We start from the raw sequence: 12,862 nt of genomic DNA, 5'->3' as shown, positions 1-12,862 counted from the left end.
ACTATTGATTTTAAAATATGCTTTTATAATACTTGCAATCCAACCATTAAATAGTGTAAAATTGACAAAAAATCAAATTTTAAAATCTTAAATACTATTACAGATTCTAGGATTTCTTTAAATGAGTTGAAAAAGAATGAAGATATATATTAATAATTCTGTTTAGACATGAAAGTAAAATCATTGATTTAATGCAACCAATTCTCTCCAATTTTAATTATTAGCTAAACCAAAAGATTCAAATCATCAGCATTTGAAATAAACTTTCCTTCGGATTATCGATGTATTTTTAAGACAACAATTCATCAAGATAATTCAGATGCACCGATACAACCAGGATTGATTGCTTAATTGAATTATTAACTCAAATCATAACCCAAGAAACAAATTTTGTAAACTTGATGGCAATAAAGCTTCAAAGGGCAAGGAAGAAAGATGAAGAGTAAAGGTTAAATTGAAAGAGAAGAGGAGAAACTTGAAGATAAAGTGGCGAGGCGAAATTGATTTCTTCCCTGTTAGAGAAATATTAATCAACATTTATTTGAATGTTTCAAGAAGGCCTAGAAAGAAGAAAGGAAGAAAGGAAGAAAGGCCAGAGTTAATATTTCTTGGTGAAAGAAGAAAAAAAAGTAAATGATCAACCATGAAATTAATATAAAGTTAATTTCAGGTTATAATATGAAGCCTTCATTTCAAGTTGTGACAATTTCTAACTCCTAACCAATATAGAAAAGTGATATTACAATCAAGTGAACTTTATATTTCTCTTTCATCCTGGACTCATAGTTGGTATAAGAGCGACCAAATAAATCAATTAAAGCAAGTAAATCAATAGTCAACCTATTAAAGGTTAACTAAAAAAATTAACAAAAGTTTATAACAAAAGTCAACCAATTTTTACAAAAAATAATCTCTGACAAAAATTATAACAGCCAATTGAAGCGTTTTAAGATGTTGTATCCAATTTCATCCACTAGATGGAAGTAAATCTGTCTCCATATACAGTAGAGTACTCCATAACTTGGTAGAATTTCGTGTTGGCGCCACCTATTGGATTTGACCATTTAATTGAATTTTCTAATTGTTTTAAGCAAAATTACTCAAATTCAAGTACAAAAGGTTGAATTAGCGAGTCAACTTTACTAGAATTATTAGAAATTTCTTGTTAAACAAATCGGAATAAGTCAGAAACTCATTATTTTGATTATTCAATAGAATAGAACATTTTCGCATCTCTACAAAAGTGAAGAGCAGCATTGAAAAAAAGACATTCTAGTTATTAGAAGAATAAACTGATTAATACTGGAGGAAAACCATTTTTATGTAATGTCGACTCGCTAATTCAACTTTTTTGGCTAAATTTCAAGCTATTTTGATTAAAACAATTAAATAATTGGATAAAAATGGTTCTGAAATTGTTAATCCAATAGGTGGCGCCAACACGAAATTCTACCAAGTTATGGAGTACTCTACTGTATTTTTGTTTTAAATTCAAAAAAATTGAATTAAAATCAGTTAATTTTGGATTTGTTGTGATTCAAGATACATTTTAATGTGATACTGTCTTAGCAATTTCATCATTTTAATATTTCATTGTAGTTAAGTTCAAATCAAATGAGGTAAGCCAAGATGTTAACATTTGAAATTAAAATACTTCAACATGCTTGACCGTTTAATAAAAACGCTCATAACTAGAAAAAATCAATTTACAGATGGACGCCTGAGACTGGAACCTTTCACAGTGAATTAAACAACCTTTGCCATCTTACCTCTTATTAACTTTGAAGTTATCAACTTACTATCGTGAAAAACTTCACCCGAGTTGAATAAAATTTCATTGTTGGACTAAAGGCCCAAAATTCAAGTCACTGATTCCAATGGAGACGAAACAAAAAAGGACAATCGTCGAATCGGCCTAAGATCTAGAATAAAATGAACCATATATCAATCGAAAGCTTATGTTGTGTAGGGTCAATACGGCGAAAGCCAAAACAGAGAATGTTTGAACAGAGAAAGGCGAAATAGCAAAGGGCAAAATAAAGAAGCTAAATAATTAAACTGATTGGAGTATTTTCTGAAAATTAAGCACAATGCATTGATTGCCATAAACTGAATTTGCTCAATCAAATTCTTTCCTCAATCATGGATAATTACGAACTGAATAAAACTCAATAAAAGAAAGATGAAAATTTTTGCTTCTATACGACAATATACGATGTCTTTAGTGCATTTGACTTTCTCTTTTTTGTTTACACTGTTTTGTCCTTCTCGGTTTTGAGTCCTAACCACCAACTTTAACTCGCCCATAATTAATGCCGTAGACCGAAACTGGTTTTCTGGTCAAGATATTAGTGGTATATGGTCAGTTTATTTTGAATTTTGGTAGTTTTGCCTGCAAGTGTTGAAATCCATTTGACTCAATAAATATTGTGATTCAATCTACACATCTACACCATCTACACCAATATACTTTATAATATACTAAACCTATAAAATATATAAAGTCAAAACATGAAATTTTTGCGTAAAGATTGTGGCCAAACTGAAAGGATTCTGAAGAAAATTTTCATATAGCCTGAAAGCTATGATTAAACTCCATCCACGAAAAATAGTCCAGAGCTCGAAACTGAGGTTACTGAGAAATTAGTGTCCAAACAGGCTGAGGGAAAAAAATGCAGAATCCGTATCTCTTACTATTGACTTAGGGGGAAAAACTTTTTGGTTATCCAGGTTGATGGTTTATTGTTGCATTAGAAGGATAAATAAATCAGTTGTATACCTACACAGCCAACAAAGTTTCAAATCTCAACACAAATTTTTTTAGTTTTTCTCATTGACAATGGTTTTTCATCAATAATTTGAGTCTCTGATTCATCTGAATTTGGATTGGATTGTATTCAGTGAAAGAAATTTACGATCAGTCATGATCTGGCTCAGCTTGTTTAAATAATAATAACTTTGATTTTTTATATTTTAATTTTGTCTAATTTTCTCTCAAAATTATTGATATTACAGTCACCCTTCTGAAACTGCACTTCTCGGGAAATAGCTTATTTACACTATTGGTCGGGCAACATATTTCACGATTTTCAATCTTCCTTAATAGACCAAATTTAACCTAAAATGTTGCTTTAAGCTGATTTCGCGAGTTTTTGGATTGATATTTCACGAAAGAAAATTGAATTAAGTCAATTGGTAATTAAAAAAATTGAATCAAAAATCGACGAAATGCGAAAGTAGATCTAACTCCTCCTTAATAGGGTCCATTGAAAAAAATAAGTGCAGTTTCAGAATGGTGCAGTTTCGGAAGGGTGACTGTAATTCAGATAAAAGTAAGTTTTGATTATATTAATAACAATTTTTCAAGTTTTCAAATTTAAACTTATTTTCTATGGGATTTTCACTAACTGTTAGCTGTTTTATCTCTAAGTTACGTTTTCCTTTATCCTCTCGATGACGCACTTAATTTGCAATTTGACCTCAATTTTTACTTTTCAATCAAAAATTCGAAAAATTTTGTTTTCGTTTCCTAATTCCTTTTCACTAATTCAAAAGCAATTAAAAAAAATAATACAAAAACAAAATGTAATACAAAACATTTATTTGTTCGTTTCTAACTTTATTTAGATCAACTCCAAAAAATTCAACAGTGGAAATCCAGTTTGAAAGTTAGCACCAAGACTGAGTTACAATAACTGTGATTAAAACTTTTACAAAACTTTTCTTACTCAAATCACATCAATGATGAACACTCTTTAATGGTGAAACTACTCACACGGTTACATCTCGTTTCATTTTAAGATCGGTATGATATTGTAAATCAAGAAGACTTCGATAAATAAATAAATCTATCTGGAAAAGCGAAAAAAATATTGAACTGTAAAAGTATAATTTTGCAGGCAAACATTAAAAGCGTAACCTCAACTATTATTATCTGCAGACAAACCTCACAACTACTCATGAAGCTTACTTTTGAAAACCTCAATCAGCTTTCAGATTCCATCTGAACCTTTTTTTGATCGAAATCCAATTTTGGACCATTTTTGATTTAACCAGTTTCATAAGCATTGTCTTTTAATGGAGAGACACTTAAAGTGGAATAACTAGGAAATGGGTTGAATAGCAAAATGCTCATGGGAATAAAATGGTTTCTCTTGTTTTACTGTTTTACTTTACAAACTTGTCACAGCTTTTCAACACTCATTTTCAACAAAATTATCGATTATTTATCAAATATAAACTTGATCAAATGTTATTGCGATAAATATGAAAAAAATAATTCATTTCTTTTCTACTCATTCTCTAGCCAATATCAATCCAGCAACTTTGGACATTGGTTTTGGTAGAGTTTCAAGTTACCCTTCAAAATGATACTTTCACCATTACTGCAACCCTAAAGGGTGATTATTGAAACAATTTTTACCCTGAAATCGAAACTTTTGTTTCTTTCTTTACTTCATCGAAACTTTACTTCATATTAACTGTTCCTAACATGATGGATATCAAGTGAAACTCGTGATTGGAATTGATCAGTATTACTTTGTTGATAAAAGTATCTCTTTTCATTTTGACGTTTATATCAAAATAGAGAGGAAAAATTTTATATCTTTTTATAAGGAAAAGAGCTTTTGCTAGCTTTTTTATTCTTGGGTAAATATTATCAATCAGATGGAAGAATTTTTTGCAATCAAGAAAAATATAACATCTGAAAAATATCAACATAATATCAAACTCAATTTCACTCTTCTCAGGGAAGAGTTAATCTTATGAGAAAAAATAGTAAATAGGTTCAATGGGTTTTGCTTGATCATGAACTTTCATCAATAGATGAATCTCTCAAGAGTCTGTGGACTGTTTCCTTCATTTCAATATCAGAGTCTCAATTTTCTCAAACAAGTCAACAATCAATCGATTAGTCAAGTAAACATTTTCATTATTTCAATATTTTCAATTCACTTGCATCTCTAACTCAAACTTATAAGAGATGAATGAACGAATAAGCGCCTAAACGAATCAAATGGAACTTTCACCAAAAGCCATCGAATCACACATTCTTTTTTGTGGCAAAAGATGAGTCCTAGCTACGATCACTTAAAATGTAAAAGTGCTAATAATCACTTCAAAATGCAATTTTTTTCTGTTTCTCGCTAGTTTGTATAACTTGGATAAAAGCATCGAATCATTTTCATCGAGTTAGTTGAAAACTTTTTTGCTCCGAATTTGCACATTTGATCAACAAAATTGCTATTTGAAGTGATTAGCACTTTTACATTTTAAGTGATGGTAACTAGGAAAGGAAATAAATTTCTATTTGGTTTTCGAGAAAAGATTAGATGTGAAACTTTGAATGATGAGGTTCGATCTTGAGAGTTACAAAATTGAAGGAGATGCAATTGTTGATTCTGGTCACGTTCAAATGTTTCTCCATCTGATGAAGCTCCTTTGAAGCAGAAAAAAAGTCCCAAATTTATCATCCAAAACAAAAACTGCATAACAAGCTGATTGAGCAAAGTCATCTAGAGATGCTTACAAACCTTTATCATCAAACTTTCCTTTCTATTCCCAGATACTCTGAGGAAGACGTTTCTCTTCCGTTTCCTATTTACCTTAATCATCTTCTTTGTAAACTCTTGTTTTCTCACATTCAACTTCAATTGACCAAAAACATGAGTAGCAAAGTTAGTTAATTTAGAGCCTAATTGTTTAACCAAACTTATTGATGATATAAAACGAGCACGAGAAAAATCGAAAAATATGCTGTACCTGACTTATGCCACACTCGGTATTAGTTTGTTAGACAGAAAGGTCAATAAAAGATCAAAATCTCTTGAGTTCATGTTCATTCTAAAGTATTGAATGTTTCTTGCGATTCGAATACACGGGAGAATTTAATTTCTTTCAGTTTTATCTCAGTAAATTGTGCGACTTGGAAATACGCATTCTCGGCTCAACTTATCTTCTTACCTGATTCCTTAACTGCTTCAGTTTTGGTCTTAGTTTATGACATTCAACTCTAGTCTATTGCAAGTAATCACAGCAAAAACAATGAAACTCGTCGAAATCCTGCTGTTGAACCTTTTTTGATATTCAGTGTTGTGATAGTTTCAACATTTTTTTAACCTTTTACAATTTAAACTCATTTTTACCTCTTTCTGTGTAATTAGTTCAATTCAATGGAATCAATCAAATTGGATTATTTTTTACTTTTTTGCATCATATTAACGGTGAGTTTACCGTCATTGATATTTTGATTAAACATTTCATTGACAAAATGAACACAATTGGATGTAGAAATAAGACATACATTGATCTATTTATTCAGATGCATCAAAGTTTGTTCATTGGGTTATTCACGAAACCAATTTTATCAAAAAGAAATTTTCTCAAAATTGTAGGTTATTGCTGTTAATGATTACAATTGAAACAATTTAAAATTCTGATTCTTTAAAGGTTTACCACTTAGATGATAATGATGTTGAGGGTGAAAAATGATTAAGATGAAACAGATTGATCAAAGGACTCACTGAAGATGAATTAATATGTAATCCAATGTATTCAAAGGTTGCTCGTTATTCAGTGGTTTCATGTATTCAATGAGTCGAGACTCAACTTGAGATGATGATGAGAAACACCAAGAGAGTTGAAAGCATGATCTGAATGAAGTTTCACTAACAACTTTTTTATTCAAAGAAACTGTTATTGGGCTGTTTTTTAATTTTCACCCATTTCCATGAATGAACCTTTTTCAATGGAAATGATAATGGTGACGATAATGACGATGGAAGAAGGAAAACAAAAGTTGAACTTCATTGTAAATGTATGGCAAGTAAGTGATGAACGTGCTGAGGAAAAAAGATGAACATGAAAAGATGAGCATGTAAATTGTCGAAGATCCTTTTCTTTCTTCGAACATGTTATTCAAATTTTTACCCTGAAAAGCTCATGAACCATCACCTTGATCATCTCTTTGTTACAAAATTGTCCATTTTCTTGACTAATCATTTTACTCTAATGTAGTCTTTTCATGACAAATTGCCAGTAATGGGTACTTTTGTCATTTCAGTTTTATATTCAACTTGAAAATTTGATGCCAATTCAATGAAACCAACAGAATCAATGGAAATTTTTTCTCCCTTTCATGATGTTTTCGCTGATAATATAATATCTTCATCATCTTCTCATCCTTCACCTAAGCTGCAATCAATTTTACTTTGCAATAACTTGGATACTCACTGTTTTCATCTTAAGATGGATCATGAAAAGGATGAAGATGAGGTTGTGTCCATTTTTACCTCTCAATTTAATTTAACTTCCGGAGCAATTTATTTTTTCCTTTCAATTTTCAAATAATTTCGGAAGTTTCCATTTATATAATATTTACAGGTTCAGATGCATCTAAATACCGTCATTGATATTTTGATTAAACATTTCATTGACAAAATGAACACAATTGGATGTAGAAATAAGACATACATTGATCTATTTATTCAGATGCATCAAAGTTTGTTCATTGGGTTATTCACGAAACCAATTTTATCAAAAAGAAATTTTCTCAAAATTGTAGGTTATTACGTTGAAAGATGTGCAGGGCGACAAGGGCGATAAAGGAGATACAGGGCCACAAGGATTACCAGGTCCTCCTGGTCCTAAGGTAATATACAAATTATCTCATAAAGTAATGAAGTGACTCTAGATGATGAAATGGTTGAAATAGTGCATTTCCTTTATTTGTCACTCTCTCCATTTCACGATTTTAAAGATCCAATGAACCAAATCATTCCAAACCTATCTGTTGCTAACGAGTTTCTAATTTAAACTTTATCGATAGGAATCGGCAAAGTTTGTTCGCAGTTTAGATCGAATTTCAGATCCAATCCATTCTCGATTGGAGGCACTAATAGCTACTTTCATCATCTTACACTTCACGATTTGAAAAATCGAGGAAATAATTATTCTTTACAGGGCCGTGATGGTAAACCAGGAGTTGAAGGACCACCAGGCCCTCCAGGTCCGCCTGGTCCTCCTGGATCTTTATCGAGATTCGATGAGTGGACTTTAAGTGATTCAATGTATCAAACTGTAAGAAAATCTTAAAAGCAAATAATCAACATCGAATTTAAAAGACAAAAAGATTCAACATTCAACATTTGTCATTTATTAACTGTTTATTTGAACATTTGACCTTGACTTTTTTATCAACTTTTAGGGTTCAAGTGTAATGGGTCCTCCCGGTCCAATGGGTCGACAAGGTCCAAAAGGTGATAGAGGTCTACAAGGCGAGAAGGGTATTAAAGGTGATTTAGGACACAAAGGAGAGTCAGGTCATCGAGGAGGCAAAGGTTCTAAAGGTGAGCAATGACTTGAATCAAATCATTATCATAATCAGTGATTATGAATCAGATAATTGGACAAAATCTAGAGGCAAAGTCTTGATGAAAATTGATAGACTATCAATAATTTGTCTTCATTGATACGAAGTGATGACAGTCATAAATATCAGCCAAAGTAACCTGTTTTTAACAGAGCTTTTGTTGAGTGCTTTAAGGCTTCAACAAAACGTCAACTGGTTTCAATTTTAGCTTGAAATCGTTGTTTCTACTGTGAAATGTATAAACTAATGAAAAATTCACTTTTCTTGTGATTAAGGTGACTCAGGGGAATCAGGGCCTGCAGGACCAACTGGCCCCATCGGACCGAGTGGAAACAAAGGAGAGAAGGTGACTATTTAAGACTGTGGTTTGACAAAATGTTAACACTGGCTTTATTTCAGGGTGAACCTGGTGAATGTCAACAAGCAGTTTCCTTGAGACACTCTCATCGGTTCGAGATTGACGATCCTCAAGATATCGAAGAGTATTCATATTCAATAGTCGGACCAAAGGGTGATATTGGTTAGTTTGAGTTTTCGGTACAGTCAAGAGTCAAGTAAAAGAAAGATATGACTAAAGTTTTTGAATTTATTTAGGTGAACCTGGACCAATAGGAACACCAGGCACGAAAGGGGAAAAAGGTATCAATATTATTAAATTGACATGAAAAGGAAGAAAAGTCTTGAAAAATTATTTATTTAACAATTGAATGAAGGTGACATTGGTTCTAAAGGTGATAAAGGTGACCGCGGTGATGAAGGACCAGAAGGTCAGAAAGGATTAAAAGGTGATCAAGGTGAGCGAGGTCCGATTGGACCTCCAGGAGTAGTTGTCGATGAAAAGGGAATGGTCATCAAAGTAAGTTGGAATCATATTTCGAAGCATAAACAAATTTTCTCATGTTTCTGTTCATTGATTTAGGGTGAAAAAGGAACCAAAGGGGAAAGAGGACGAAGAGGTAATTAGTAATTTTCATTGAAAGAAAAGTTGAGATTAATTTACTTGAACAATCATTTGCAGGTAAAAAAGGATTAACAGGTCCAATCGGTCCTCCTGGTGCTCCTGGAACTGTTGATATATCGCAAATTTGGGTGAGTTTTGGTAGAAACAAAGAAAAACATTTCAAATCTCTTATTTATGGTCACTAAAACTTACTTCATACAGAATCAAATAGAGGTACGTTATTCGATATTTGATATAATCCAAAATTTCTGACATTCTTTCATTTCACCTGAAGGAAAAGATACAGAAACAACAGCTGGCTGGTCCGATAAAGAGTGAAATAAAGGGAGAAAAAGGAGAGCCTGGACTACCGGGACCACCTGGAATTGTTCAAAAAGAGGTGATTATTTGATCTGGGTTGAAAAGTTCTGATACGAAGCCATATTTCTTTATAAATTATCACAGGATGGTGTTGTGTACATAACAGGCCCAAAAGGTGAACCGGGTCCACCAGGTAAGCCAGGAATGGATGGATTTCCTGGTGAACCTGGTCTTAATGGTGTTCCTGGCGATCCAGGACTCAAAGGGGATAAAGTGAGTACATATTTGGGCGATGCTTGATTTCCAGATGAAAATAACTGATTCTGTTTTCTAACGCATTTCAGGGTGACCAAGGTCCTCCAGGTCCACCAGGAAGCTATGATGACTTGGAATCTGCTCTAAAGACATTGACTTCATTTAATAGTCCTGGTATGAGAATCTTAATAACAGAATAATAGTTTAAACTTCAAATGTCCTCAAAGTAATGAAAATGAGTTTCAATTGAAATCTAGTTGCGAGTCCAGGTCTTCCAGGCCCACCCGGTCCACCTGGTAAAGGCTACCCTGGATCAGAAGGTCCACCAGGACCGAGAGGATTTCAAGGTTTGCCTGGGCCACCAGGACCTCCAGGACCACCAGGAGAACTCGATTTGTCATGGCTTGAAAACAGTTTAGGTGGACCTAAAGGTTAGCCCAATCAAGATGATAAAAAATGATTATTAATAGTTTTGTCTTGATAATCAGAAGTAAATCGAGATCTGAAGGATATTAAATCGTCCATCAAACAAGCTTCAGGTAAACTTATGTCTTTATCTCATTGAAAACAAATTAATCGCCGAATACCAACTTTTTAGAGATAATAAGAGGACCTCCAGGACCACCTGGGCCACCAGGTCCTCCTGGGTCAGCCGGACAATATGATTCACAGGATTATAAATCAACAGTCGTGCCTGGAGTAAGTTCGAGATTTCAGTTCAGTTAAATTAAATTAATATTGTATCAAAACTTTTTAGGCTGTAATCGTGAAAGATATGGCCTCACTGAGACGAATGACAACTATAAACTCTCCAGGAACACTTTGTTTCATAACTGATGAACAAGCACTTTTAATCAGAGTCAATGGAGGATGGCAATATGTTTCTGTAGGTCAACCAAATCACCTTTTGAAATTTACTAATTGTTTTTTCTCTCTTTTATAACCAAAGCTTGGATCAATGGTAGAGACAGAGTCTGAGAATAGTCAGGTAATTTTTATTCAGGTCTATTGTTGCCCTTTTAATAAACTCCAAGTTCTTTTCACAGCCAACAACACCGCAAGTTGCATTCAAGCCCAGATTTGACCAAACACTGGACGATAGGATTGAAAGAGTTGGTTGATAAAATTAACCTGAAAATTGCAAATAATAAAAAAACTTTTGTTCTTTCCTCGATTTAACAGACTCAGAAGAAACTTCGAATGGTAGCTTTGAACCAACCATATTCTGGTGATATGCACGGTATTCGAGGAGTGGATTATGAATGTTACCGTCAATCGAGACGTTATAACTTGAAAGGAACATTTAGAGCCTTTTTGGCCTCAAGGTTACAAAATCTGGATAGCATTGTTCGAATGCAAGATGCAAAACTTCCGATTGTTAACTTAAAGGTGTGTAATGATTGAGAATTTGATGATTTGAAATTCAATTTTAACTTAATTTATCATGAAGGGCGAGGTACTTTTCAATTCATGGCATGATTTGTTCATTGGATCTGGTGCTCCATTCCTCTTCCCTCCAAGGATATATTCATTTGATGGTCGGAATGTGCTGGCTGACAGTAACTGGCATGTTCAAGTTTTTCGATTCAACTTGTTAGCAAAATTCTGTTTCTCATCAACTATTTTTTATTTTAAATTCAGGCCTCAAAAGTTGATATGGCATGGTGCCAATAAACGAGGAGCTCGAGATGTCGATTCATACTGTGATGCTTGGCATTCCAATAACCAGCAAAAATATGGATACGCAAGTTCCCTTCTTCATGGTAAATTATTGGATCAAGAAAAGCATGAATGCTCAAGTCAATTTATTGTGCTTTGTGTGGAAGCTACAAGTCAAGAAGACAACCAATTAGTCCGAGATAAGCGCGAGATTGACCCTAAAATCGATGATGCATAGAGTCACGGGTCTCTGTGGTTAATCAAACGGAAATATCAAACATTTAAATCAATAATCATTCCAAATTTTGAGTTATATTCGATCTGATGAAGCAATAAAATTTTCTAAGTCTAATAAACGAATTTCTTTTGATTATTCGAATTGAATTGGTTTCTGCATATTGCGAGTAAAACTCATTTAGTTTATCGGTTAATATTTTACGAAGCTAACATGCTAGGCAACTCATACTATTATAAAGGGTGTAACAAGTTATAGCTTGCAAATGAAGGAGGTAACAAGAAAATTTAACTTACGTTATCTTTAAATATAGTGCATAATGAAATCTAATGTTTCGTAAAAGAATGATGACTTTAGGTAATGCCATTCTCAAAATATCGAGGCTCAAAGTTTAAAGGCCAATGGCCAAAACCAAGAAAAGTGTTGTTAAATTGTTAGAAATATTCAAACCATGATGTTTGACCTGATGACCTAACAATTTTTATGGACAAATAATAAGTTTCAGACCGTTATCTTTTACGATCACAGAATGCGATTGGTTTAACTGAAAATCGAACTTTTCTGTTTTGCAGAAAAAGGTGAATTTCATTTCTCAAAGAAAGACAATTTTCTGATTTGTCATCAAAAGTTATTATACATCTTTGAAATATTATAAGTTTTATGCAAAAATATACTTCCATGATTTTACAAAAAGCGATTCTTGTTTCAACTTCTAACTCAATTTTCTCGAAAACTGTCCATCAGAGAAATCTTTAAATCGCACAAATGGACTCATTTTTTATGTCCCTACAAGCTAAAAGAGTCTAAATCTGAAAGAAATTATAGAAATTATTTTTATCCGTTTTTGCCCATTTGTGTCAACTTGTGTCAATTTGTGAATGAATATGACAATTGTGTTGCGTCTTTTAGGTAACTCATTCTAGGTAGTCTCATTGTGTTTGCCTCAATGTCTCTTTCCATTCAACTAAAGTCTTGTGGTGCATACAAACTATTAGAGAGATCGTGTACCGTCTATACCTCTTACCTGACATTAGTAGGAATTTGCGCGATGATATGTTATTGATATAAATGAGGTGTCAAA

At 32.9% G+C, this 12,862-nt stretch overlaps 1 protein-coding gene and 2 long non-coding RNA genes across 5 annotated transcripts; 2 read left to right on the top strand and 1 right to left on the bottom strand.

Moving 5' to 3' along the window:
• The first annotated feature begins 847 nt into the window (after positions 1-847).
• LOC112539194 (uncharacterized) lies at positions 848-2,058 on the top strand. The gene is made up of 2 exons (XR_003082871.2): positions 848-1,619; positions 1,713-2,058. It is a non-coding gene; the product is annotated as an uncharacterized LOC112539194 (long non-coding RNA).
• A 3,956-nt stretch (positions 2,059-6,014) lies between these two features.
• Positions 6,015-11,925, top strand: LOC107365528 (uncharacterized). 2 transcript variants are annotated; one of them, XM_089268990.1, is made up of 23 exons: positions 6,029-6,224; positions 7,565-7,651; positions 7,963-8,079; positions 8,207-8,348; positions 8,647-8,717; positions 8,771-8,891; positions 8,966-9,010; positions 9,085-9,227; positions 9,291-9,327; positions 9,390-9,460; positions 9,534-9,545; positions 9,607-9,711; positions 9,777-9,905; positions 9,977-10,061; positions 10,145-10,318; positions 10,376-10,426; positions 10,486-10,586; positions 10,645-10,773; positions 10,837-10,875; positions 10,934-10,999; positions 11,070-11,276; positions 11,338-11,453; positions 11,529-11,925. In XM_089268990.1, the coding sequence occupies exons 1-23, from the start codon at positions 6,174-6,176 to the stop codon at positions 11,782-11,784; spliced, it is 2,355 nt and encodes a 784-aa protein (XP_089125116.1). In that variant the 5' UTR covers positions 6,029-6,173; the 3' UTR covers positions 11,785-11,925. The 2 variants fall into 2 exon arrangements, with proteins under 2 accessions (XP_089125117.1, XP_089125116.1); XM_089268991.1 differs by lacking the exon at positions 9,534-9,545 and having other exon boundaries at positions 6,015-6,224.
• LOC149094483 (uncharacterized) lies at positions 9,044-9,644 on the bottom strand. 2 transcript variants are annotated; one of them, XR_016199724.1, is made up of 3 exons: positions 9,525-9,644; positions 9,372-9,437; positions 9,044-9,274 (listed from the first exon to the last, which is right to left on the bottom strand). It is a non-coding gene; the product is annotated as an uncharacterized LOC149094483 (long non-coding RNA). The 2 variants fall into 2 exon arrangements; XR_016199722.1 differs by lacking the exon at positions 9,525-9,644 and having other exon boundaries at positions 9,372-9,511.
• Positions 11,926-12,862: the final 937 nt, after the last annotated feature.

The sequence above is a fragment of the Tetranychus urticae genome, chromosome 1, assembly GCF_039701765.1.
Source record: "Tetranychus urticae isolate SD_2017Ah chromosome 1, NJAU_TeUrti_SD_1.0, whole genome shotgun sequence".
Classification (NCBI taxonomy): domain Eukaryota; kingdom Metazoa; phylum Arthropoda; class Arachnida; order Trombidiformes; family Tetranychidae; genus Tetranychus; species Tetranychus urticae.
This window is presented reverse-complemented; position numbering and strand designations above follow the sequence as displayed.